Source organism: Chionomys nivalis, chromosome 1 (genome assembly GCF_950005125.1).
Source record: "Chionomys nivalis chromosome 1, mChiNiv1.1, whole genome shotgun sequence".
Taxonomy (NCBI): Eukaryota; Metazoa; Chordata; class Mammalia; order Rodentia; family Cricetidae; genus Chionomys; species Chionomys nivalis.
Genome location: NC_080086.1, coordinates 3,801,667 through 3,829,502, shown reverse-complemented (window position 1 = coordinate 3,829,502; position 27,836 = coordinate 3,801,667). Strand labels below are relative to the sequence as shown.

Sequence of the window (27,836 nt, the reverse complement as noted above, 5' to 3'; positions counted from 1 at the left end):
GTTCGCGAGCGGCAGAGCAAAAGCGTGAGAGCAGGCGAGGTGGGCGGGCCTAAGAGGGCGGGACCGGGCCCGCCTCCGCCTCTTCTGCCAATCAGCGGCGAGCCCCTCGTCCGGGGGGTGGGAGTACTCTCGTGGGCATCCACGGAAGTCTCGCGAGGCTTGGCGCTCCGCGGCTGCCGGGAGCGCAGGTTCCGGACCTGCCGGTGATGGGTCCGAGGTGCTCGGGGAGCCGGTGCGAGCGGCCGCCGTGTGGGCAGCGCCGTGCCTCTGGTCGCTGAGCAGGCGCAGCGAGGGTGCGGAGGCCGCCCCTGGACGCCGGGATCTCGCGGGTCCCCGTCGCCGACGGCTGAGAGGGACTTGAGCCGAGTGAGTGGAATAAGGCGTGGGCGAGCCCCCGAGCCGTGCTCCCTCTCTCCGTGCTCCCGCCGAGCTCCTGTCCGGGAACCGAGGTACGGGAGATCCGAGAAAACCCCGAGCCCTCACTCGCCGCAGGGCACCCCTTCCGGGTTTGTTTTCTTCCTGCCCGGGCCGCCCGGGAGCTCCGTGGGCGGTGGCGGGAGGGACTTGTCACTGTTGAATTTACCTCCGCACGCTGCACCGTGTTGGCGACTTGGACTTCGCTGCCGTACTGATTGATTTAATCCCGCAGTGCCCTTCCGAATTCTGTTCCGAGTTGAAGAACTGGTTTTCTCCAGAAAAATGTTCGTAAACTCCAAGTGCATGCGTTCCTCCATTTTTCAACAGCAGTGCGGTTCTCCGCTCTCGGAGTGATGTGTGCGGACAGGAGGCTCATGTGTATGTGTGATCCGCAGACCTTCTTTCTTTCTCCCGTTCTGAGGTTTTCTTTGAGAGACTGCTGTTTTTATACTGCTACTTTTATGGTCAGCTACTGATTGACAAGAGGTGTCTGCTCCGAAAGAGCAGGGACTCTTCTTTCTGCTCGCTTTTCTTTCGTATCCCGACCGTGATCGACAGACCACGGACCTCAGAATTATCTAAGGTTCTGTATCTCACTCACACCGCGCCAGGCTATTTCTTCTTTTCTTGCGATCATTACAGTTCCCTTTCTTCCACCCCAAACGGGTGTCCCTGTGAAATGCATTAATGCATTATGTCCCCTGAAACTTTCTCAAGTCCTAATTTAAGCATATTGATTCATCGGGGCCTTTTACCGCACCGTTTCAAATCGTATTTTACTTCTTAGTGTCACCTTGTTGCTGCCCCTAATTTCTTTACCAGGCACACATGCCAGGCTGTTGGGTGTTTCCGCAGACCTCTGCCGTTGTTCGCCCGGTATAGTCTTGTTGGGATGCTTGCTTTTCCTGCTGTCTCACGGTCTATCAAAACCCAAAACTCCCTTGGGTGACATTGATAATACAGTGAGCTCCCAGAGCTCTTGACATAATTCTGCAGTATTTATTAAGATGTATTATTTGTTCAATTATTTGTCTCCCCTGCCAGCTTGAACTTGAGTCTGGAATCATGTCTTACTCATCTTTAAAACAAAAACTAGCTTAGTGTTGGCACATAGCAAGCATTATTTATGCATATATATATTTATAATGCAATCATTCTAAAGAATCTGCTACAAAAATTCTTGGTCCCTTAAAAATCAGAGCAGTAGAACCCGAAGGGCCTTTTTTATTTTCAGGTAAGTGCCCTTAACCTGTTTTGAATATGAGCAGCCCTGTATTCCTAACATGTATGTACTTGTACTTTTGATGTTAGTTGATGGAGGTTGTATATAATATCATATGCGTGTGCGTGCACACACACCTCATGCACCAAATGATTTTGTATTATGCTAGTATCTTCATATCTGACTAGTCGAATTTTATATGACACAAATGTTTTTGATAGTGCTCAGCATATATGCATTCATGCAGAGATCCACTGACTTTGCCCGTATGTTAGAAATAACTGGTTTAGGTTAGGTTAGTTCTTTGAACACACACAGTCTAGCCACAATTCTAGGTTCGTTTTGATTCACCAGTGCTCTTTCTCCCAAACTGTGTCCTTTCAGCTTTAGGAGTATCAGATGTACTTTTTTTTTTTTTTTAATGTATACAATATTCTGTCTGTGTGTATGTCTGCAGAAGAGGGCACCAGACCCCATTACAGATGGTTGTGAGCCACCATATGGTTGCTGGGAATTGAACTCAGAACCTTTGGAAGAGCAGGCAATGCACTTAACCTCTGAGCCATCTCTCCAGCCCCTTGGATGTTCTTCATAGACTTTCAAGTACATTCATATTTATGAGGTAAAAGAATTTCTTTAGGTTTTTCTTAACTAAAAGCTAAAAGTAAACAGCTGGCAATTGCTGTTGTGGGTAGGTGGTGGTTTCTCTTCTTTAATCAGCAGAATGTTCTCAACCGTCTGTCAGATCTAACTGCAAATGTCTTAGTGGCAGAGTGGCTGAAAATGGGACTACAGCAGGAAGCAAAAATAAAGAAAACTTCTTAAAAGTCTGCCCCTGAAGTCTGAGCCTACCTGCATAAAATAATTTACATAGCCAGGCGGTGGTGGCGCACGCCTTTAATCCCAGCACTTGGGAGGCAGAGGCAGGTGGATCTCTGCGAGTTCAAGGCCAACCTGGTCTACAAGAGCTAGTTCCAGGAGAGGCTCCAAAGCTACAGAGAAACCCTGTCTCTAAAAACCAAATAATAATAATAATAATAATAATAATAATAATAATTTAGATATATTATGACTAATTAAGACAAGCACTGAAAAAATAGGCAGATACATTTGGAAAGATTCCTTTTTGGAGTCTGTTTTTTAAAATTTATAGCAGAATGTGGAGAACAGTATCTCTCCCACATTACTTACAGGCCAAAAAGGGAGAGGAAGCATCTTTTAGAAAGGGTGACAAAGCAAATTCATATTATAAAATATCTTAAGCTCTTTTGAGGTTTTGCAAATAGGAAATGAGTACACAGGTTTTCAGAGGCTGTGCCACTGTTTTCTAAAATGTTAATAAAATTAGGCGCTGAGATATCTGTTTACAATTCTTTCTGTGCAGATAGGTTTAGACTTCTGAGATGTAAAATGTAGTTCACTCTGTTAGTCTTTATGCAGCCTAGAGAATATTTTTAAAGTTCTTTTTTTAAATCCCAACATATTCATTGCTTAATATTAATGTATACTTAAAACAATTGCTAGATTTTTGTAGTTATATAAAAATTTCAATTTCTTTTGTTTTTTAAATTGTTCTTCATGTACATCTCCCTTGGTTGATTTGAAATGAAAAAAATTAAATCTTTTAGAAGTTCCACTTTGTGGAGTCAGGGGATTTATTCTTTTCACCTCAGGATGCTGAGACAGTTCTAACATAGGAAGAAGCACGTAGGGCCCTCAGGTCCAGTGTGGCTTGGAGTTCCAGTCCTGGCCCCACCAGACTCTTTTTTTTTTTTTTTGGTTTTTCGAGACGGTTTCTCTGTGGCTTTGGAGCCTGTCCTGGAACTAGCTCTGTAGACCAGGCTGGTCTCGAACTCACAGAGATCCACCTGCCTCTGCCTCCCGAGTGCTGGGATTAAAGGCATGTGCCACCATCGCCCGGCTCCCACCAGACTCTTAACTCAGCTCCTGTGTTTGGAATCCTTGAGTCCATTTTCTCAGTGGAGAAAAAGGAGTGGCACTCGTCCTATTGTCTAAACGGCAAAATAAGGTGGCATTTTTAGGTCCAGAGATCTACCATTTTGAATTAATTAAAATTAGTGGGCCTGCCACAAACTGACAACCTGAGTTTGATCCCTGAGCCCATATGGTGGGAGGAGGGAGCCTACTCCAAGTTGTAAGTATCACCTAGCAGTTTGGGTGGGATTGTGGTGGAGGCCGACACCATTTTATTTAAATTTCTTTAGTGATAGTAAACATCTTTCTGTGTACTTTTTTCCCCCCACCATCTTTAAATCTTTTGGGGTAAGTATTAAAGTCTTTTGGCCTTTTTTAAAAAGACTTTAATACTACTTTGACAGCTTTTTTTTCTTTTCTGGTTGAGTGTTCCATCAGATGTATAACTTGGAAATGCTTCCTCGAGGCCAGACTGTCTTAGCTTCTGATAGTCAGTTACTCATCTGGATGAAGCCGGTTCACCAGCGGTTTTCATGGTTTTATGTTTATTTCATGCTATTGGTACTGACTATCTCCACATTACAGAGATTTTCTTTGCTTCTTTTTCCCCTTATAATATTACTGTTTTTCATTTTATATTAAAATTTGTGCCCCGTTTTAAGAAAAAGCATTCTATAAACCAAGTAAGAATTGTATCGAGATTACTCCCCGGCGCATAGGTGTCTGGTTCTTCCAGTGCCATTTGTTGAAAAATACTAATGTTTCTCTTTTTTTTTTAAAAAAAAAAAAAAAAAAAGTGGCTATGTATGTATGTTTGTGCACACATGTGTGGGTGCTCTTGACGATCAGAAGAGGGCTTCAGATGGAAGCTCGAGTTAGTGACACTTGGGAGTGGCCTGACAGAGTGTCTGACCTGTCATCCTCGAAGCTGAGCGGCCCGCACCATAACCACTGAGCCATCTTCCTAGCACCTGGTTTCTCTGACTTGTCTTTACACTTTGCTGTTTTGTCTTTTGACTCTGTGTAGCTCATGCTGGCCTTGAACTCACTGTAGTAATTCATGCTAGCCCCAAGCTTTCAATGATTCCTCTGCCTCAACCTTCGCAGTGATTGAGTTACAGAAGTGTCCACACCACACCCAGCTCCCTTTGTGCATTTTCAAAAATGGATTGGTCGCCCTCCTGTGGGTCTGTTTCTGCATCTCTGTTCTGTCTCCCTGTATCAGAGCCATCATTGCTATGCTATGTGTAAAGTGAGTCTTAACTCGTACACTTGTATCTCTGCACGATGGTTTCGGTGATTCTAGTTTCCTTGCTTTCTATAGAAATTATAGAATCAGCTTGTCAGCTTCCAGCTGCATTGACTGATAGCTGAAAACGTTTTGTCTCCGTTTACTGAGTCATTAAATCCTTGAGCACAGTATTTTCTCCGCATAATTAGACTCTACTTTGTTTTCTGTTAGCATTTTGTAGTTGCCAGCGTATGGATCCTGTATACTTTAATTGTGTCCAAGAATGTCACTTATCTATTATATCTGTTATAATGTATATGCAATCATAAATGTAGCTATTTTAAATGTTTCTAGAAACATTCTTAGACACTCATTTCTTATGAGGTTTTTGTCATTGTGAGTTTTGAGGAATTAATCCATTCAATATACATTACCTAATTTTTGTATATTTAATTGTTTTCAAATTGTCATTGCTAGCTTATGGAAGAACAGTTGGTTCTTGTATCCTACGAACATGCTAAAATCATAGATTATAGGAATTTTATGTTTTACATTTTTAGTCTTTGAAAATCTCATAGAATGTATTTTTATTATTTTCATCTTCCAACTCCTCCCAGATCTTCCCCACCTCCCTACCCACCCATTTGTGTTCTCTCTGTGTATCTCACTTGACTCCTCTCTCCTTTTAAACACTGAGAGAAATTGTTTTTATTCTTTAGGATTTTTCAGTATAGCAGCATGGATTACAAATCAGAACAGTTTTCTTGTATGTATCCAGTTGATAGTTCCCCTTACCCTTATTTGCTGTGGGACAATGCTCTTGTACACTGTAAAGATTTGTCATTCGTATTACTTTAATAAAACTCTGTTTGACCTACTTAGCCAGGCAGAAAGTATTAGGCAGGGCCATCAGAACAGGAGAATTCTGGGAAGAGGAAGGCAGAGATGCAGTCACCAGCCAGATGCAGAGGACGCAAGATGAAAATGCCTCACTGAGAAAAGGTACTAAGCCACTTGGCCAAATATAGACAAGAATTATGGGTTAGTTTAAGTTGTGAGAGCTAGTTAATAATAAGCCTGAGCTAATAGGACAAACAGTTTACAATTAATATAAGCCTCTGTGTATTTATTTGGAACTGAACAGCTGGGGGACCAGGCAGGACAGAAACTTTCACCTATACTTATTGCTCTGGTAAACTCAACAAGATTGGTATTTGGAACATCCTTACCTTGTTATAATTTTAGTGGGGAAAGTATTTAGTCTTTGTACTGTATTCATGAGAAATATTATTCTGTGATTTCTTTTGTTTTTCTCATTCCTTTTGTATGGTTTTGGTATCATTAATGTTAAGATCTTTTAAATGCCAAATTGCTTTTAGAATCTAAAAGTGTTTGTTTTTTTTCTTTCCTTTTATTATTTGTTTGTTTGAGGTAGGGTCTCTCTTTGTAGAGCAGGTTGACCTGAAGCTCATAGAGATCTATCTGCCTCTGCTTCTGGAGTGCTGAGATTAGAGATATGTGCCACCATGCTCCACATATAAGTGTTTCAGTTTCCTTAAAGAGATTGGATAGTACTATTTGTTTTGTGAGATAGGGCCTATATTGACCTGCCTGACCCTTGAACAAGGCATTGCTTTTATTACTTTTGATGTTTTGTTTTTTAATCAATTTTTAGGTTTATTTTATGTGTATGGACCTTTTGCCTGCATGTATCCATGTGCTGCAGGTGCGTGCCCATGGAGTTGGTAAGAGGTTGTTGGATCCCCTGGAACTGGAGTTAGGAATGGTCGTGAGCCACCCATGGGTGCTCCTTCTACAGGAGCAGCAGTGCTGTTGACTGAGCCATGTCTCCAGCCCTTAGTGTATTTTAGGACTTGTCACTGAAGCTCTCTGGATGTGGAGCCTTTTTTGCAGGATATTTTTAAACTCTAGTTTCTTTACTATTTAAACTTGTTAGAAAATAGCTGTAGGAATTTGGTTATGTAACTACAGTGGCTATAATAGTTATAGGTCTGTCACTAGTTACCATTTCTTCTTGTGTGACTTTATGTCATTTGTGGGTTTTGAGGAATTAATCTTGTCTTAGTTAGGATTTTCACTGCTGTGAAGACACACCATGACCACAGCAACTCTTATAAAAGGAAAACATTTGATTGAGGTGGCTTACAGTTTCAGAGGTCCAGTCTATTATCATCTTGAAGGGGAGCATGGCACACGCAGGCAGACTTGGTGCTGGACCTGGAGTCCTACATCTTGATTCAGAGGCAGGAAGTCACTGGCTGTCACACTGAGAGAAGCTCAAATCCTATCCCACAATAACACACTTCCTCCAACAAGACCACACCTCCTAATAGTGCCACTCCCTTTGGGGGCCATTTTCTTTCAAACCACCCAAATATGTTTAAATATCTAATTCATGTATATGAGATATATTATTCTGTTCACTTGTGTTTAGAGTGAAGTATGGCTCTGTAGTGATTTCTCTTGTTCTTTAGGGGAGATGGAATGGAGACAGACTGTGTAACCCAGACTGGACTCCTCTTGATACACCCGCTGCAGACTCTTGGGGACTGGGATGGGCCTCCACCGACAACTCTTTATTTGTTTTTGAGTTGGTTTTTCAGTCTCTCTGGTATCTGTCATCCCCACCACCCCCATTCCAGCCTATGGTTTTACTGTGTTTATTTTCTTTACCTTCTATTTGCTTGGGGTTTGTTCTGCCCTTTCTGTACTTTCTCAAGGTTAAGAGTTAGATAATTGATTTCAGATCTTAGACTCTAATACATTTTGTGTTATGCTATAAATTTATCTTAACCATTTTATTGAATTCTTTTTTGAGATTTCCGTTTAGTTCCTTTTCAGGGTTTTTGTTCATGTCCTGTGCTATAATTCTAACATCATTCAACTTTGCATTTTCTTAGGTTCATTGACCTGTTTGATCTTAATGTGTGTGGGTGTCTGTCTGCAGAGGCCAGCGAGAGTGTTGAATGAATCCTTGGAGCTGGAGTTAAAGATGGTTGTGAGCCTCCGGTATGGGTGCTGGGAACTAAACTACAGCCCTCTGTGAGAGTAGCAAACACTATTAACTGTTCAGTCCCAAACTGAGCTTTTTAAAGATTATCCTCCTAGAGTCTTTGTTTCCTTATTTGTTGCTTATTTGAGGCAGGGTCTCACTGTGTAGTCTAGCTGTTTTGTAGCTCACCATGTAGACCAGGCTGGCCTCAAACTCACAGAGATCCACCCAGCTTTGCTGAGTTCTATATCCAGCATTTCTTCCGTTTCTCTTCTTCTGGAATCTGTTATAGGAAGAGACGCCCTGTTTTTCCAGATTTCTGTTTTGATTTGGAGATGAGCACAGCCTGTTGATCAGTCTCCACTGTGTGGATTTTAGGTTATGCCTCTTAGCAGCTATGGCTGCTGCCAGGATCCACACTCAGTAAATTGCTGGAACTCTTGTTCATCCCCACCTTGCAGAGGAGAGAGGCTTGGTCCCTCTGGACTGTGCACCCTGCAGCAGATGGCCAGCTGTTGTGTCACTGCTGCCAAATGTTGCCCTTGGTGACGCCTTCAGGATGTAGCCGAACACCTCCTGCTTCTGTTCTATCCGTGTTTAGCATCTCGGCATCCCCTTTAGTGCTTCGTTAGAACATGCTGAAAGTCATCTGTAGTGACTGATGGTGTTCGCTGTGGGAACTTCCTTCCCATAAGGAAAACTGAGATGATGTCACTTTACACAAGCTGCAGTAGCTCATCCAGGAGGAGGCTGAGTCTTTAACATGGCAAAGCACACAAAGGCCAGTTCGGCTCTTCAGTTTTGAGTATGCACGTGTGAGTGTGTAGGGGGGGCGGGGCTAGGGAGAGTTTCTACTGTCAGATTTGTGAGTGAGTGTGGGGGTGGGGGCTAGGGAGCGTTCTTACCCTCAGATTTCATGTTCCCCAGCAGACAGTACATGGTATTCCTAACTGCTCTTCCTCTCTATAATGAACAGCCTTAGCAAGGGAAGCTTAAGTAGGGTATCTCTGATGATGTGAAACTGAGATAAGGCGTATGCTGACCTAAGTCCTGATTTTAATTGACTTACTGGTCTCCCTCTAGCAATGAGCTGCACAATCGAGAAGGCACTTGCTGATGCGAAAACCCTTGTGGAAAGGTTGCGCGATCATGACGATGCGGCGGAGTCCCTCATCGAGCAGACCACGGCCCTCAGCAAGAGAGTGGAAGCCATGAAGCAGGTTTGACTTTTCCTGACTGATGACATTTAACAAAGCTTCATTGATATTTGGGTGATACTTCAATCATAAATGTCTTAGTCAGTGTTCCATTGCTGTGAAAAGACACCTTGACTACAGCAAGTCCATTATCATCATGGCAGGAAGCATGGTGGCCTGCAGACGGAGATGGTGCTGAAGAAGGAGCTGAGGGTTCCACATCCAGATCCATAGGCAGTAGGAAGAGAGGGGCTTATAAAGCCACACCTCCTAACCCTTTCAAATAGTGTCGCTCCCTGGTGGCACGTGTTCAGGCTGTGAGCCAGTGGGAGCCATTCTCGCTTAAGCCACCGCAGTGACCTGTTGCTTAGTCAGATCATTTCTAACAAGTTTGCACAGAGCCTCGCTCGTGTGTGTGTGTGTGTGTGTGTGCACGTGTGTGTGCACGTGCGCACGCGTGCGTGCGCGCTTCACTTTGGACTAGGGTATATAATGCTCTGTGACGGGTACATAGGTTTATTTTAAAATCTATAAACTTCATCCCTCTTCTGACAGAAATGCACATTTGAGTTAAAAATAAGTGAAATTGTTAAATTAAATATATCTGATAAGGACCAGATATAACACATTTTACTAATATTAGTTTGTTGTATTATATAATGCCAAGCTGTTTATACTTTTCTTTCTTTCTTTTTTTTTTTTTTTTTTTGATTTTCGAGACAGGGTTTCTCTGTGGCTTTGGTTCCTGTCCTGGAACTAGCTCTTGTAGACCAGGCTGACCTCGAACTCACAGAGATCCGCCTGCCTCTGCCTCCCGAGTGCTGGGATTATATACTTTTCTTTCTAAAAGTACTTGGGTATTGTTTAACAACGAAATATTTTTTAAATGATGTAAGGAAATATCTAATTTTCATCTATGCAATTATTTCAAGTTCATTTTTACTGGCATGTTTTAAATCTTCCCTTTCCGTAGGGATGAAGTAGGTTTGCTTCCTGTTAATAGCACGGGAAGACATCTCCCAGTAAACGACTGCCTTCAGCTGCTGTGTAAGCCATCCCCCCATAAAGATTCCCAATTTTTGAAAAAGCAGCCCTAGCCGGGCTGTGGTGATCTGCACTTTTAGTCCCAGCACTAGGGAAGCAACACAGGTCTCTGAGTTTAAGACCAGCCTGGGCTACACAGAGAAGCCCTGTCTCGGCAGACAAAGCAGCACTGATCTAAGACTCTTCAAAAGTCACCAGGAGCAGTGGAGCAAGTTCACTCAGTCTGTCTTGCAGCTGTGTCCCTAAAGCACCTGCTCCTTGACCGTCCAGTCTGCTGGCAGGGATGTGTTTGACACCTGAAGTTGAGAACCAGGAATGTTACGATGAAGTCACTGATAGCTGTCCAGTAAGAATGCCTCAAGAAAAATGCATAATCTTACATTTGGATTACTATTTAAAAAAAAAAATCAAAATCTAACCAGGTGTTGTGGTGCACGCCTTTAATCCCAGCACTTGGGAGACAAAAGCAGGTGGATCTCTGTGAGTTCAAGACCAGCCTGGTCTACAGAGTCAGTTAGAGGACAGGTGGATCTCTGAGTTCAAGACCAGCCTGGTCTACAGAGTCAGTTAGAGGATAGCTAGAGCTACTACCTACTATGTAACAGCTTTATCTCAGGATGGAGCCTGGGGCCCTGCTCATGCTAAGGAAACTGTACACCCATCCCATCAGTCAGTGTCTTTCTAGCTTCTTAGCCCTGAAACCACTGAGCTCTCCCAGTGGGTTTGCCTGCTCTAGACTCACTGTGTGAGTTGGACGTGAGCTGTATGGCTTCCGTGATTGGCTCTTACCATGTATTAAAATTCATCTGGGTTGTATTATGTGTCAGCCTTTTTTTTTTTTTTTTTTTTTTTTTTAAATCCATTTCCCAGTAATACTGCAAGGGGACACAGCGTGTCCTGTTTCTTCTCTCCAGTGGGTAGATACTTGGACTCTCTTCTTTTCCTGTTACGAGTAATGGCACTGTGGATGTTTTCTTTTTTCTTCCTTTGGAAGGAATGCTGAGTCATGTAATACCTCTGTTTAACTCTTGGAGGTTCTGCTCATTTATCAATTAGCAGGTAAAAATTTGCAAATACTGACTTCCCTTGTTCTTTAATCTTTTCATTAGTATCAGGAAGAAATCCAAGAACTTAATGAAGTTGCAAGGCATCGGCCAAGGTCCACACTGGTTATGGGAATCCAGCAAGAAAACAAGCAGATCCGAGAACTGCAGCAGGAGAACAAAGGCAAGGTGTTTGGTCTCCTCTGTGGCGCTGGCTGGTGCAGTCACACATCACAGGGACTGCAGGTGGCTCAGTGGTTAAGAGCACTTGAGCACCCAGGTTCAGTTCCCGGCAGCTCAGAGCTGCCTGTCATTCCATCTCGAGGATACGACACCCTCTTTTGGGTCACAAGGTACATGTGTGATGCGCAGACATGTGTAGGTACTGACACATACACATGAAATAAAATAGAACCCTTTTTAAATGGGGAACTAGTCAACTGACGTTACTTCTTAATATTTACTCTCACTTTCTGGTCTGTGTACGTAGACAGGAGTCACTGCTACTTTAACCAATCATTTCCTTGAAGTCTGCCCTGTTTAGCATTGTCCTAGCTGCTTCTCCTCAATATCTGGGTTTTGGTTTTTATTTTGGTTTTGGTTTTGTTTTGTTTTTAACCTGGAAAGGAGTCCCACTCCCTTCTCTGTGTCCCAGCCTGGCTGCTCATAGTCTGTGCCATTCTGTCTTAGCTGGAGACTTTCACTCGACTTTTCCCCCATCCCTCAGTGAACCCCAGTTAATAAAACTCAGAGACAGTGGGGTTCATCCTGAAGGTCAGAAAAGTAAAACAGCCAGCCACTGGCTCTTACCTCTACCTCAGTCCAAAATGGTGATCCTGCCTCCAAGAATCTCAGAATGAGACTGAGCCTGAGAGCTGTCTTGTTTTATATTCCCCTCTAGTGCTGGATTAAAGGTGGCACAGCCAGGTTTCTATGGCAACTACTGTGGCTACTGCGATTAAAGGATTGAAGACCACTGCCTGGTTTTAGACTGACCGGTGGGGCTGTTTTACTCTCTGGTCTTCAAGCAAGATTTATTTATTAAAATACAAGTGAAATGTCACTACACTTCAACACAAGCATTAGTCTGAACTTAGAATAAATATCATCAGGCAGATCTACAGCCTCGTCTACAAGAGCTAGTTCCAAGACAGCCAGGACTATTACACAGAGAAACTGTCCCAAAAACCAACAAATAAATAAATAGATTTGTTTCTATTTTTATTTCCTTGTACAGAGACCTTCAGTCAATTCCTGGTCTCTCTTCTGTCCTCATCCACAGCTCTCCTCCACGCGTCATTTGTTCCACTGCAGATCAGCTTAAGGGAGCCTTCGCTCCACGCCCCTGGGTTAGGGTTCTTGTTCCTTCCGGGTTCCGCATACGTGCTCAGGTTCATCGCAGTGCTGTACTTGTGTGGAGCTCTCCCCAGTCCAGCCTTACAGTCTGAAATGATTTTTTAAGAAATGAGTTTTAAAAATGAGCACTTTAAAAAGCTAATGAGAGCTGTCTCGGTGGATCAAGGACACCCCTGGCGGAGGGTGAGAGTCAGTGGCAGGTTGTCCTGTGACCTCTGTGCATGTGCGCGACATGGGACAAACATGCACACACACAGCATAAAACTGTTTCAGTAAAATATGAGGGGCTTCTTTGTTGCGTGTTTCTTTTTAAGATTCCTTTCTGTCAGTGTTTGACATAATCTTAACTCATCTGAATAAAGCACGTTGTTCTCTCTAGAACTGCGAACATCCTTGGAAGAGCACCAGTCTGCCCTGGAACTGATAATGAGCAAGTATCGAGAGCAGATGTTCAGATTGCTCATGGCGAGCAAGAAGGATGACCCAGGTATAATAATGAAGTTAAAAGAGCAGCATTCAAAGGTAATCCCTTCTATGAATTTGACTTGAAATGAAAACTGGGGGACATTGTTAATCTATTGTTCATATTTTTTAAAGAATGAAAATAATCTACTAAAATTCTTGTGATAGGATATATAATACCTCCTTTTTCTTTCTTTTTTTCCCCCATGACAGGGTTTCTTTGCATAACCCTGGTTTCTCTGGAACTCACTCTGTAGATTAGGCTGGCCTCAAATTCAGAGACCCTCCTGCCTCTGCTTCCTGAGTGCTAGGACTAAAGGCGTGTGCCACCGTACCCAGAAATATCTCACGTTTTTAATTGACATTTTTTTGTTGTCGTCATCTCCCCATCCCCATTTCTTGTTATGCATTCTTTTCTCCTTGGCTTATTCTTCTAACTCCCATTACTTCTGAGTAGCAGGATCTTATTATCTAGCTCTGGCTGTCTAGGAACTCACTATGTAGACCAGGCTAACATTAAAAGCACAGAGAACCAACTGTCTCTGCCTCTCTGTTGGTGTCCTTAGTAGCTTTAAAACTGTGCGTGTGTGTTCGTTCAGAAATACTTTTTTAAAAATAAAGGTACATTCAGTTCAAAATTATTTTTGTAAGATTCTCTGCCCCCCCCCCCCCGAGATAGGGTTTCTCTGTGAATCTTTTCTGGGGTCTGTCCTGGAACTTGTTCTGTAGACCAGGCTGGCCTCGAACTCAGAGACCCGCCTGCCTGTGCCGCCACCACCCAGCTGAGTCTGTTTTTAAGTACTATTTTTTTCCAGTAAATTTGTGTAATGGTACCTGTTACACAAACAGAAACTGAATGCTTTTAAAGTCTGAGCTGCTGAGTATAGATTGCTTTCTTGAAGAGTCCAGTCTGAATGGAGGCCACTCATTCTCATGAAATCCGTGGGGCTGGGGACACCGCGTGCTAGCTGACATTTTAGAAGCGAAGCTGGAGTGGTAGAATGTTTGCAGTCGTTTTACAGCTGCTGTCAAGATACGCAGAATAGTCGCTGCTGCCTACATTACTGAATGTTAACTGCCAGTGGGAAGTGAAGACATTAAACTGTTGGATGATGTAACCTACTTACGACTAATGTTGAAGAGATAGTAATCGTTATATATATATATTTCTCAATGATTAACACATTTTTGATTCTTTAAAATACTTCCATGTTGATGTCTCTAGCATTTTTAAGTTATTCCATTGAAGTTAAGTACCTACTAGTATTCTCTGGGTGACAGTTACACATATTAGCCACCTCTTGTGTCAGTGAGAAGAATAAAGAACTAAAATTGGACTGACTATTAGCTATTTATAATTTTCATGCCCTAACAAAATGGAAGTCCTTGGGTGTTTAACTGGTCTTTTGAAAATAGAAGCTGTAGTTGATGTTGGTATTTGTTATGGAGTATTTCAGTGTATATCTAAGTCAGGTATGGTGACACGCAGCTCTTTAATCCCAGTACTTGTAAGACAGAGGCAGGAAGGTTGAGGTTCTAGGCCAGCCTGGCTACTTGAGACTCTGGTTTAATTCTACCCTTCCTCTCCAAAAATTAAGTGAATCTGTAATTAAGGTTTTTCTTTAATATATATAAGTATAAAGAATAATTGAAATGCAGTCTTGAAATTCCAAAAGGCCCTCTTTTATTTTACAATTTGAAAAATAAAATTTTGAAGTTTGAAAGAAAAGTGAATACCACCACCAAAATAAATAAATGTGTGGAGTGAGATTTTGTCAGTTCCATATTGTAGCAACTGTGGCAGAGCGAGTGTTTTCTGTAGCCCATTAAGAGCTAGAGGCCTGGCTCCATGGTAGAACACGTGCTTAGCATACCTGAGGCCCTGGGTCAACACCCCACCCTCCATATACAAACCCACTGGGTGTTCCATTCATCAATGCTGTCCTGTTAGTCAAAAAGTTAAATAGCCATGACCCTTTGGTTAATTTGTTGTGTAGGTTGAGTTCATCTAAGTGCTGATCCCTGCCTTCCAAAAAATGACTGTTCGGTTATTTGCTATTAATTCTAACTAATACATATTAATGTTTGTGGTTTTGATTTTTCCCAAAAAGGAGGCACTTTGACTCAGTAAATCAAACATTTAGTACCACCCTGCATTGGCTTAGTCGCTATGGGCAAGAGCAAGCGGAGTGAAGGGGTATGTCACATTACTGCTGAGCTGGGGTGTGACGGGAGGGCATGGGGATGAGTCATCACTACAGCAGTGGAGGAGCAGTCCTGGAGAAGGGAACCTTTACTCTAGGAGTCGGGGAGTGCATAGGCACAAGAGTGCCGCGGTCTAGACTGTTCCGGCGCCAGTGATCTCCTGTGCCTAAACACAGAAGTAATTCTGCGGCACACTGGGGGAACACAGTTGAGTATGGCTGAGCTTTGGAGCATGCGTGCCACACTCACCTAGAGCTTTGCGAGTCCATATTTAAAAACCACTAGAAAACATAACTCTGTTTCATCCAAATAGTTCTACATTATTTTTTTAACAGATGCCTTTTTGGAAATTTTTAAAAAAACAAACATTCCAACAGTCGGCTAACACGCATGAACTAACACTCATCCAGTTTTTAAATTACGGATGAAGTCCGTATTAACATTATAACGACTCTGTACTACAGATTGACATGGTACACCGTAACCACTGTGGAGGAGTCTTCCTCGATGCGTCTCGACACATCCTCGAAGCACCTCAGCGTGGACTGGAGAGGCGGCACTTGGAAGCAGATCAGAATGTACACTAAATCAAACAGTCAGCTTTGGGGATGGGTGGAAGCGGGGTCCGTTTAAGAAGCTGTTTTAGTTTGAATTGCTCTTCCAGATTAGACCAGCAAATAAACAAAATCAGTCGAAGAACAGTGTGCTTTCCATGACGGTGCTGCTGAGTCTAAAACTGCTTGTCCTTGATGCTCTGTGTGTAAGCCACTGTCTGTTAGGTGACAGAGACTTAGGTGCTTACCAACCATCTTTTGTTTGTTCTTACTAGATGCCACTGTGTCTTTGCTGTCATAAGACAGTACATTTCTGACATTAAATGTAGATCTCTGCTTCTGAAGCCAGATCGGTCTATGTAGCAAGTCCCAGGCTAGCCAGAGCTGTGCAATGAGACCCTATCTAAAAAAGAAAAATGTTTGGTTTTTTTTTTTTTTTTGGTTTTTCGAGACAGGGTTTCTCTGTGGCTTTTGAGCCTGTACTGGAACTAGCTCTGTAGACCAGGCTGGTCTCGAACTCACCGAGATCCGCCTGCCTCTGCCTCCCGAGTGCTGGGATTAAAGGCGTGCGTCCCCACCGCCCGGCTGTATTTTCTTGATATTAACTTTAGCCTTACATTATAAAAGGCTGGTCCATGCCGGGCGGTGGGGACGCACGCCTTTAATCCCAGCACTCGAGAGGCAGAGGCAGGCGGATCTCTGAGTTCGAGACCAGCCTGGTCTACAGAGCTAGTTCCAGGACAGGCTCAAAAGCCACAGAAAAACCCTGTCTCGAAAAAAAAACAAAAAAACAAAAAAAAGGCTGGTCCATAAAATGTAAAATTTTTGTTTTTAATTAATTGTAGTTCTTTGGTTTGAATTCAAAATGCCTTTTTATAACTGTACATAGTGCTTTCTGAAGATCTGGGCTGTTGCTGCAGAGTAGAAATAATAAATATTTATCTATTGTTAATATATTTTTATATCATGTATACAGTGTTCTGCCTGCAGGTCAGAAGAGGGCACCAAATCTCATTACAAATGGTTGTGAGCCACCCTGTGGGGACTGGCAATTGAACTCAGGACGTTTGGAAGAGCAGGCAATGCTCTTAACCACTGAGCCATCTCTCCAGCCCTTGTTAATATATTATTAATAATAATGACTAGTTTTGTTTTGGTTTGGTTTGGTTTGGTTTTTCAAGACTGAGTTTCTCTGTAGCTTTGGTGCCCGTCCCGGAACTAGCTCTTGTAGACCAGGCTGTCTGGCCTCGAACTCCCAGAGATCCTCCTGCCTCTGCCTCCTGAGTGCTGGGATTAAAGGCGTGCACCACCACCGCCCGGCCGACTAGTTATTATTGATAATAAGACAGACTTGGAAGTGGAAAGGTATCAAGACAGTTGCAGTGCTGACATTTGCGTTTAGAGCTAAAGTTATTGCTTTGTATCTCTTAAAAGAAGTGTGGTTCTTACGTCTAGTGAGTTGTTCACGGGGCCTACAATGCATATTAAGCATCATTGTGTCTTTCCCTGATGATCTTGTTAAAACAGACTCTGCTGAAAAGTCAGCAGCCTTTTTTTCTTCCATTTTAAAGGTAATAATATATTGGCTTCCTATGTTTACACCTATGCCGGTGCCATGTACTGCGCAAATTGTAAGTTGAGAAAGCTGCTGCGTTCAGATTGGAACTGTAGTCAGTTATCTGTGTGTGTCCTCGGTCACAGAGGGCCTCGGTGACTTTGTGGGGCTGCAGAGAATGGCTAGCATTTGCCCTGGGGACTGCTTTGTGCCACAGGCTAGTCCAGAGCTGTCCAGTCCACCTCCCTGAACCGGTGGAATCTCTGTGATATGAAGGGTACTTAGCCACATGTCACCATTAAGACAGAGGTTGGGAGTAGAGCCCTGGTGTCAGTCCCCAGAACCAAACACAGAAGGGCCTACATCTTTTTCTTTAGGATTAGTAACTGGAGCTGGGGTGTAGCTCAGTGATGGAGTGTTTACCTGGCTTATTGAGAAAATTATTCTCAGGCTTCTGTCTTTTTTTTTTTTTTTTTTTTTTTTTTTGGTTTTTCGAGACAGGGTTTCTCTGTGGTTTTGGAGCCTGTCCTGGAACTAGCTCTTGTAGACCAGGCTGGTCTCGAACTCACAGAGATCCGCCTGCCTCTGCCTCCCAAGTGCTGGGATTAAAGGCATGCGCCACCACCGCCCGGCGCTTCTGTCGATTTTTAAACCCCATTGTCTCTTTCACCGAACAAAGTTGTAAGGTCAGGGATGGCATCTTATGACGGGTTGTGCTTCTGCTGCCTGGCGTAGTGCCTGATACGTCACAGAGGCGCAGAAAGTAGGGATGAGTGAGAATTTGTAAAGCTGACTAATATGGGTATCTATATCGTGTGGAAATTAGTTCTTTTTTATCAGGCAAAAAAAAGCACTTACTGTTTTAATACTCTGTAGCAGTTCGTTAATTTTGCTCAATAATTCTTGTTCAGCAAACACTAAATAAATAATACACGGATGTAAACAATATCCTTCCTGTTCTTGAGGAGGATTGTTGTCTAGAATGGCTCTCTTGGTTGGCTGGGGATCAGCTTATAGGCATTAATACTGCAGACGAGACTGAATCACACAGACTGGGATCAGCTTATAGGCATTAATACTGCAGACGAGACTGAATCACAGAGACTTTCTTTCCCATCACTCTAACCATAGGACGTGCAGCTGTGAAAGAGACTCCTTGGGCGTTGTGATACACGTGAAATGAATGAACTGGTTTGCTGCAGGGTTGGATTATACTGTGATGTATAGCCTTAGCCTTAATTATTCTATTCTTTTTTGCCTTTTTTTTCCCCTTCAGTTTCTCAGTGTAGTCCAGCTGTCCTGGAACTCACTCTGTAGACCAGGCTGGTCTCAAAGAGATCCTCCTGCCCCTTTAATTCTGTTGTTAACACCTGACGTCCACCCAGCTCTGTATGCCGCGTGTCACAAGGCAACATGAGGATGTCATAGCGTTAGGTGGCAGTGCCAATGACGTCTTCCTCTGACTTCTGTGTCCTCTTCCTTCCAGGAGTTGGAAGCACATGTTGACCAGATTGCCGAGATGGCAGCAGTGATGAGAAAAGCCATTGAAATTGACGAACAGCAGGGTTGCAAGGAACAGGAGCGAATTTTTCAACTCGAAGTGAGTTTTAAACTTTAGCTACGGGTGGAAAGTATCCCTGCAAACACTCAACCAGAGAACAGTCCCAATCTTAACACACCCACCCACTCTTTGAGTTGGTGGTAATGTTTCTGAATCTGGGTGCTGGTGATAGTGTGAAATAGGCCGTCGGGTAGAATGCAGAAATCTGGGGCCATCAGTGACATGTGAACACATCAGGAGTGAGAAAGCTGATCTTTAACACAGGCGTGGTGACTCACGCCTGTAATCCCAGCTCTGAGGAGGCAAAGGCGGGTGCATCTCCGAATTCGAGGCTGGCCTGGTTTACAGAGTAAGTTCCTAGACAGACAGGGCTGTCTAGGAGAAATTCTGTCTTGAAAGAAAAGAGAAAGTTGAGTTTTGAGTCTGTATTTTATGTGTGTGTGTGAATTTTCTGATTTCATAATTTTTAAAACTTAGTACTTTATGCTAAAGATCATGTTATAGAAAAATGTTTTATAATGTATAACCAGGTGTGGTACCCCTTTAATTCTAGCACTCGGGAGGTGGAGGCAGGAGGATTAGGAATTTAAGGTTGAGTTCTAGGCTAGCCTGGACTACATGAGATCCTGTCTCCAAAAAAAAAAAAAACTCGGTGTGCTAGAGAGCTGGCCCAGTGGGTAAACAGTTACTGCAGTGCATGAGGCCCTGGCTCTGATCCCCATGTTCAGGCCCATGGCTAGCCAGACCATAAGCGCAGGCTCAACAAGACATCCTGTCTCAGAACAAAGTGGAGTGCTAGAGAGGAAAACTCCTGGCATCAGCCTCTGCCTCCACATGTACACACACATAGAACACATACACCCAAAAAGTAAAGTTTGAAATGTTGTACTTGAAGTCGTGACCAGGAAATCCCTTACAGATGGCCATGGGGTCTGTGTCTGTCCCTGAGCACACAGGGAGCTCCATCTGCTCCTCGAGGCAGGCAGCTTTCTCGGCAGTTCACGTGTGCTCAGATGATGATGGGCAGGCCAGGCCAGACTGCTGAGGCCAGAAGCAGCTAGCTGTGGAGAACAGGTTATAAGGTGACATTCTTACAGTGCCAGATAATCATTTACATTTCTTTCTGAAACAATAACACCTCGGTCGGGAGGGAAACACAGTAACTACCTCAAGGTATTATTTGTATGAATTTATAACTAGTCTGAGTTCCATGGGTGTTTGCATCTCCAGTCTGTTTGCAGAACAAGCTCATTTCTGCCTCTTTACCAGCTCCATCTGCACACATTAAGACTTGTAGCTTGCTAGGCAGCAGTGGCACACACCTATAATGCCAGCACTTGGTAGGCACATGTAGGTATCAGTGAGTTCTAGGCCAGCCTGGTCTATAAAGCGAGTTCCAGGACAGTCGGGACTGTTACACAGAGAAACCCGGTCTCAAACAACCCCCCCCCAAAAAAAAAAAAAGACTTGCAGCTCTAAGGAGGTTGAATACTGACCCTCTGCCTTTAACAGCATTTGAAATCTGGTTTCTGTTTTGGGGACAGGGTCTCATTGTGTTGCCCTGGCTGCTCTAAAACTGTGTGTACACCAGGATGACCTCAAACTCATACAGATCCTCCTTTCTCTGTCTCCCAACGCTGAGATTAAAGGTGGGCGTTACCACACCCAGCTTTGCCATCTGTTTAGATTCAGGTTGTGAACTGTCTGTAGCACGTAGTACATGTATGTGATCACAGGGCCTGCCTTTCATGCTGCACCTTCACACGTCTGGCTTTTAGAGGTGCCATGTACAAATCTTATGGGTGGCCCGAACGTTGGTCTGTGTGCACGGGGTATAAGCCATCTTCAGTTCTACTTGTCTCCTTACAGCAAGAAAACAAAGGCTTGCGAGAGATCCTTCAGATAACCCGAGAGTCCTTTCTGAACCTTCGGAAGGATGATGCATCAGAGAGTACATCCTTATCTGCCTTCGTGACTAACAGCGACCTGAGTCTGAGGAAGAGCTGAGTGGCTGGCTCTCTGCGCGGTCACTGGCATGGGCTCAGAAGTGAGTGGATGAACGAACACAAACGCAGCTCAGTCAGCCTGTTCCCCTCTACTGTATGTACAAGTGCAGCGGCAGAGACAGGAGTGGATAACCCGTGGTCGTGAACTAGACTGCAGAGTGTAAGTGAGGGCGGAAGAGTGGGCCTCACAGTGCTGCAGGGCGCTGCGGGTCACCCTGAACTCTCCCAATAAACGTTTGGAAGTCATATTAGCCCTTTTAAATGTAAGGTTTGCTGTGGTTTCTGAGTGGAAGACTTTGTTCTAAGTCTTGTCCTTCCTGTTGAGTCTCCGAACAGCTTGTGTACCACGAGGCTTCCCATTTGTTCAGTCAGTTCAGGCGCAGAGGCTCTAGGAATGTGTTACTCGCACCACACACAGAAGGCGTGCACTTACACCATCCCTAGTGCCCATTTCTTTCAGCTGCCGTTATTCATGACTTGCTTTAGTGTTTGCGGTGCCAGCTCAGGAAGGAGAGAGACAAAATATTACTTTCTAAGAAAGACAGCCGTATATAGACACATTTAGTAGGTTAAACTACTTTGAAAGAATGTTTATGGTTCTCAGTTAACAAACTGGCTTTCTTCCTCTCTACTTGATGTTTAAGGATACGTGACTGCTCACTGGTGGACAGTTGACATATTTAATGTATCAAATGGGTATGGTAATCTCCAAGTAAATTTGGAATTCCTTTGTTTTTATTTAAGAAATTACTCTTCAAATACTTAAAAAGTAGATGAAGGTTCCAAGAACAAAGTTCTGGACCTGAGTCTAAGCCCCATTTGCTTGGTTCTTATAACCTGTAAGGTTTTCCCTACAACCTGTGACTCAGAAAAGGGCAGCGAAGTGCAGACCCCTAAACATTATCCTGTGCAGTTAAAAAATAATCATATTTACAATATGTAAAGCTTTTGAAGGCCACAAGGTACAGAAGTGTGCTTTAACACCATTTGAAACTTAATTGTTACTGTGTAGTGATCAGAACAACAGGATATATGGCTTAAAATATAGTATTCTTATATGTCAGATTCATATTAAGTTAGCACGAACAGAATGTGTTACTTTCAAATATATCATTTGTTAAGGAAATATTACTTTGCATTATAATTTTACATATTATTTCATGTATTGGTAAAATTCAGAGGACTTCGTGATGAGGTGAGCGGGGTCACAGCTGCTAGGGAAGGGCCAGTGCCCCGACATTCAGCACTTCTCCTGTGGAGTTATGCATACGTGAATTTATTGCTGAGATTTTTCTATTGGTTTGAAGAGTACCCCTAATGATAATGATTCATTTATTTGCTCATGCGGGCCAGAAGAAAGGCTAAAAAGAAGAAAGCTGCACAGCTGATGGGTCGGAGGCAGTGTGTTGAGCAGCTCTGTTGTAAAATGTACTGAGAAGTAATTATTTTTATAAAAAATATTTATCCTTTGTCTTGGGTATGAATTTAAGGTTGTGAATATTGAAAGACATTTGTTTTGTTTTTAACAACAGTTTTCCACCACCACCACCACCCCCCAAAAAACAACTTTATGCTTACATCTGAGAGTGTGTGCTAAAGAGGGGCCTATTTTATCAATAAAGACGAGTGTTTAAAACTGGGACAACCTCAGCTTTAATATCAAAACAAAGCTTACATTTCTTAAACACAATCTGCTTTTGAAGCTTATTCTCTTTGCAGGAGGGGTGGGTGGTGCTAGGGTTTTTGTATGCTCTCTGTATGCATACATTGTATGTGCTCTGCGTGCTCTGTGTATGTATGTGCTCTGTGTGCACTCTGTATGCATACATTGTATGTGCTCTGTGTGCTCTGTGTATGTATATGCTCTGTGTGCACTCTGCTTGTATGTGCTGTGTGCACTCTGCATGTATGTGCTCTGTGTGCACTCTGCATGTATGCATGTGCTCTGCTTGCACTCTATGTGCTCTGTGTGCACTCTGTATGTATGTGCTCTGCGTGCACTCTGTATGCTGCGTCACTAAGCTCTATCCTCAGCCCCTAGATGATGGAGGAAGGTCATTGGTTAAATAATAAACAAACTGCTATGCCCCAAAATAATTACACGGAAACTGTATTCTTTTAATCACTGCCTGGCCCATTAGTTCCAGTCTCTTATTGGCTAGCTCTTACATATTGATCTAACCCATTTCTAATATTCTGTGTAGCACAACGAGTTGGCTTACCAGGGAAGATCTTAACCTGCATTTGGCTGGAGTGGGAGAATCATGGCGACTCACTCACTCGGCTTCTTTCTCCCAGCATTCCTTTCTGTTTACTCCACCCACCTAAAGGCTGGCCAATCAAATGAACCTAGGCAGTTTCTTTATTATTTAACCAATGACCTTCCTCCATCACCTAGACCTATTTGTGTGGGTGCGGGAGACCGTTCGTGCTAGTACATGAGAGATAAAAAGGGTGTGTGTGCGTGCATGTATGCTTGTGTGCATGTGTATGTGTGTTCACCTATGCGAATACCTTATTCCTGTGTGGTGCTATAACTCCTCTCAATTCTTCCACGGTCTCCCCAATCTAACCTATGGAGTATTTTAATTCCCTGGGACTCTCAGACACAGCTCTGCCCGGAGCTGTCACAACCTGCACACTAACCCCTAGAGACATGTGAGACTACACTGCCCAAAGCCAAACTCTTTGTCCCTAAACCTCTGTAGTCTTCCCCATCCTTGCAAGGGTACAAAGATGGTGGCACCTTAGACCATAGTCTTCTTATGTCTTACATTGAATTTGTTAGCAGATCCTGCTGGCTGTACACTCAGAACATAGCTGCTAGCCTTGTCCCAGCCACAGAGGAGTGGATGATAACATGCAACCTCAGCCTTGCGTTCTTTTTCCATTCCAGCAAAATCAACCAACTAGCCACTTCCTCAAACAACGGAAGTCTTCATCAAGTGCCAGCAGTTAACCCTGTACTCACAATAGAATTACTAATCCTGAAAGCAGGCCGTTCTTCTCAAGGAGCTTGGGCCGTAAGACTGAGAGAAGCTGCTTGGGACCCAGGCTCCCTACAGAGGACGACCCCAGACTTGGTACTTTGTGTGGAGCTGCTAAAACAGAAGGTCTTGTCAGCTCCCACTCACACTCCACCAGGAATCTGGCCAACTGCTTGTTCAGTGTTATCCCAAGTTTCTCAGCTACCAGCTTGCTCTAGAAGGGTTTCTGATAATGCCTGCTGTCAGACCCCACGCAAACCAGCCTGTGAGATCTGGAGCTGACCGTGGCCTTCACTGCCGTAGGCCATGCTGGGCTCAAACAGCTCGGCTGTCCTCAGCCACATAGAGAGCTCAAGGCCAGTGTGGGCCACCTGAGATCCTGTCTCAAAAGTTAAAGAAACTTAGAGGCTGGAGAGATGGCTCAGCTTCTGAGAACACTGGCTGCTCTTCCAGAGGATCCAGGTTCAGTTCGTAGCACCCACATAACAGCTCACAAGTGTCTATAGCTCCAGTTCCAGGGTCTGACACCCTCACACAGACATAAGCAGGCAAAACACCAATATACATAAAAATAAACCATTAAGAATTTTAAAAGTAAATTTATATATATATATGTGTGTGTGTGTGTGTGTGTGTGTGTGTGTGTGTGTGTGTGTGTGTGTATGTATGTAAACTAAAACATCCTGGATTTTCTTCACTTCCTATCAATCTTAAGCTGAGTTTCTAAAACCCATTTTCCAGATTAGATAGTTTTGTTCGTAAGCACAGACTTGACCAGTATAAACTAGAGACGTCACAATAGGAAGGCCTTAAGTGGTTTTTTCAAAATAGGTATTTATTACAAATATTATACAGGTGGTTAAAAGTCATGAAAATTTAAAAATGGCTTGTGTTCTCCCTCCAAGAAAGCCTATTCCCCTTTACAGCTCTGACTGGCCGTGTGTCCGACAGACAGGATCTCTCCGACAGACAGGATCTCTCCGACAGACAGGATCTCTCTCCGACAGACAGGATCTCTCTCCGACAGACAGGATCTCTCTCCGACAGACAGGATCTCTCTCCGACAGACAGGATCTCTCCGACAGACAGGATCTCTCTCCGACAGACAGGATCTCTCTCCGACAGACAGGATCTCTCTCCGACAGACAGGATCTCTCTCCGACAGACAGGATCTCTCTCCGACAGACAGGATCTCTCTCCGACAGACAGGATCTCTCTCCGACAGACAGGATCTCTCCGACAGACAGGATCTCTCTCCGGCAGACAGGATCTCTCCGACAGACAGGATCTCTCCGGCAGACAGGATCTCTCTCCGACAGACAGGATCTCTCTCCGACAGACAGGATCTCTCTCCGGCAGACAGGATCTCTCTCCGGCAGACAGGATCTCTCCGACAGACAGGATCTCTCCGACAGACAGGATCTCTCCGACATTCTCGCAACTGCAACAGGCATGTGAGAGAGACGACTATAGGCTATTTTTTCTTCAAAAAAAAAAAAATAATAATATTGTCTGCTGAAGCCAGACAATAATAACAGAATATGAATTCTTTTTAAACAAAAGTGGTTCATTTTATAATTTTTTTCATTATGTTTTATCTTCAAAACATGTTTTCAAAACCCAAACTAAAGACTGCTCCCATTATCTGAAATTTCCGTAACTGACTGTACCGGGAAGAGACTAAATGCAGCATCAGGAAAGCAGTGGCTACCTCACTAACGAGCACCACACTGTCACTCTGTCACTATGTCAGGGGAGCCAGCTCCCAGCCCACAACCCCATCCTGAGGGAGGTGTGCAGCCCTCAGGAGCAGCTCCTGAGTGCATCCATTCTAGCTGATTCCCTCTGAGCTTCAGAGCACAGGAGCTGGATAACAATCGGGGATCAGCAACAGCTTCACAGGGTGCTAATGCAGCTGTCCCACAGCACTAGGAAGTAAAAGTTTCATGGTGGTGACACTACAAAGTAACCAGCTTGTCCTGACAGATGGTCCACTCATCTAAGCAATTCAAGAGAAAGGTCAGCAGGCAACACTGCTTTAAATGGCCCCCAAACAAAAACAGGCCTTCATTTGGGCTATAAATAACTTATCCATATAAAAGCTCTATTACCTTTAATAAACTGAGCTATTTCAATTACAGAAATAACTTAGTTATATAAATTACCACTTCAAGTCTAAGAGGCAAAACAAGGAATTTATGTTGATACATTTTAGGATAGTTTGCCACTGTTTTTAAAATAATGTGTTTAAATACTGAAAGAAATGAAGGGTTCCTGATTTAAAATATGAGATGCAGCCACGTAATCAGACTGCTTTCAGTGAAAAGGGGGAGTTACTTTTCCCTTAATCTTAACAGTCAGGGGCCCAGAATGAAATCCCTAAAGGTTTCTACACACAAAGCAAGTAACTACCCACTGCCAGCCTTCACCTCCACGGTCCACACTGAGTCAAAACTGCTCAAGAATCTGTGAGAGAAAACAGGGCTTAAAGGAGAACCGACATTTTTATTTTTTGGTGTAGTTTATAAAACACATCAATCATATTCATAAACCAAAGGTAACTTCCAAAGATTGTGGGAAATGAGTATCTACACCCAGCCGTTTGGTGACTTCTCATCGTCACCTATAATCCTGACTCTACTACTGTACATCAACAGGGCCATTGCCCATCACTGACTGTAGCTGACCCCACACTGGACCTGGGGCAGCCTGGCGGGTCTGGAAGGCACACTGACCAAGCCTTCTACAGGAGCAGGGGCGTCCGCTCTCCAGCCTGCTGCTCCCTCTGAAAGAACTCCTTGATGTGAGCGAATTGGCCATACAGCCTCTCTCTCAGCGGAGGGATGTGGTGACTGGGGTCCAGAATGTTGGTCACCCTGCGTTCCCGCTCTTGCTTCCACAGCTTGTAGGGGTGGGGCGGGAAAGGCGGCTGTCCCCTTTCTCTTCGAATCTGCAGTGTGATCCCACTGACGGCCAGCATCCCCCACACAGCCAGGACGATGAAGTCTAGAGGAAAAAAGTACCTTTGTACTTGTGGGTTTTCTGTTGCGAATTGTTTTGTTTTTGAGACAAAGTCTCTAAAGCTTAGGCTGTACTTAAACTTGGGAAATCCTCCTGTCTTACCCTCCTGAACACCAAGATTACCGACATGAGCCACCAAATCCAGATATTTTTATTTAAAAAAAAAAGTATAGCCGGGCGGTGGTGGCCCACAACTCTAATCCTAGCACTTGGGAGGCAGAGGCAGGGGGATCTCTGTGAGTTCCAGGACAGCCAAGGCTACACAAAGAAACTGCCTCAAAAAAACAAAACAAAGCAAAAAACCTTGTATATGTGCAGTGTATGCAGATTCATGTGTGTGGAGGCCTGAGCAGGCAGCCGGTGTCTTTCTATATCGCTCACCCCCTGTTTGGACAGCCTCTCCCATTGAATATGACCCAAGAGCAAGTCCCACCCACTGTCATGCTTGGCTTTTCCCATGGGTTCCAAGGATCTCAACTCAGGTCCCACGATGTGGAGCAAGCACAGTACCCACTGGGCCGCCTCTGCAGCCCTTGGTTCTCGTTCTCTTTCCCTTTCTTGTCCCTTTTTCCTCCCTCACCCCTTCTGTTCCTTTTGTTTCAGATGGGATCTTACTTCTGTAGCCTGACTTGGAACTCACTATGAGCCTGTGCTAGCCTCAAATTCATGGCAATCCTCCTGCCTCAGTTCCTGAGTGCTGGGAGTGCTGTGTGTACCACCACACATGGCTCTGAACTGTGTAATGTTTAGTGTGAGACAGCACTACCCTTCACGGACTAAATCCATGTCTTCTTTCCCATGTTGGACTTGTATCCAAACATGTATTTCTGCACTTACAAGCCAAGGCGTGAGGAGATACCCTGGACTTGTTTTCAAAGTAGGGTCTCATACAGCATCCAGACAGTTGAAGCAGGGAGTGAAAAGTCGGCCGTGGAGCTCTTTGGAGCTCCAACCTTACATGGACATGCAGTACCCACAGGCGTGGCTGCCCTAGTAACTCTCCATATAAACCAGTCCATTCCCAGGGG

General features: G+C 43.9%; 2 protein-coding genes across 4 annotated transcripts in view; one reads left to right on the top strand and one right to left on the bottom strand.

Annotated features, from left to right (window-relative positions):
• The first annotated feature begins 166 nt into the window (after positions 1–166).
• Positions 167–22,490, top strand: Fgfr1op2 (FGFR1 oncogene partner 2). 2 transcript variants are annotated; one of them, XM_057792124.1, is made up of 7 exons: positions 167–449; positions 8,902–9,038; positions 11,168–11,285; positions 12,837–12,979; positions 15,589–15,702; positions 18,720–18,833; positions 20,664–22,490. In XM_057792124.1, the coding sequence occupies exons 2-7, from the start codon at positions 8,904–8,906 to the stop codon at positions 20,799–20,801; spliced, it is 762 nt and encodes a 253-aa protein (XP_057648107.1). In that variant the 5' UTR covers positions 167–449; positions 8,902–8,903; the 3' UTR covers positions 20,802–22,490. The 2 variants fall into 2 exon arrangements, with proteins under 2 accessions (XP_057648107.1, XP_057648115.1); XM_057792132.1 differs by lacking the exon at positions 15,589–15,702.
• Positions 22,491–24,602: 2,112 nt separating this feature from the next.
• Positions 24,603–27,836, bottom strand: part of Tm7sf3 (transmembrane 7 superfamily member 3) — a 34,232-nt gene continuing 30,998 nt past the window's right edge. Inside the window, exons 12-13 of one of the 2 annotated variants that reach the window (XM_057792111.1) lie at positions 26,523–26,793; positions 24,603–25,228 (exon numbers count right to left, since the gene is read on the bottom strand). In XM_057792111.1, coding sequence (XP_057648094.1) covers positions 26,531–26,793 — 263 coding nt within the window. In that variant the 3' untranslated portion in view covers positions 24,603–25,228; positions 26,523–26,530. The other variant, XM_057792102.1, reaches the window with a different exon arrangement.

What these genes read in the sequence shown, in the direction of transcription:
- Fgfr1op2 (XM_057792124.1), top strand. Translation starts at nt 8,904, where the DNA reads ATGAGCTGCACAATCGAGAAGGCACTTGCTGATGCGAAAACCCTTGTG. An exon ending in TAAAAGAGCAGCATTCAAAG is followed by an intron (nt 12,980 to 15,588) that starts GTAATCCCTTCT and finishes TCTGTACTACAG; the next exon opens with ATTGACATGGTACACCGTAA. An exon ending in ACTTGGAAGCAGATCAGAAT is followed by an intron (nt 15,703 to 18,719) that starts GTACACTAAATC and finishes TCTTCCTTCCAG; the next exon opens with GAGTTGGAAGCACATGTTGA.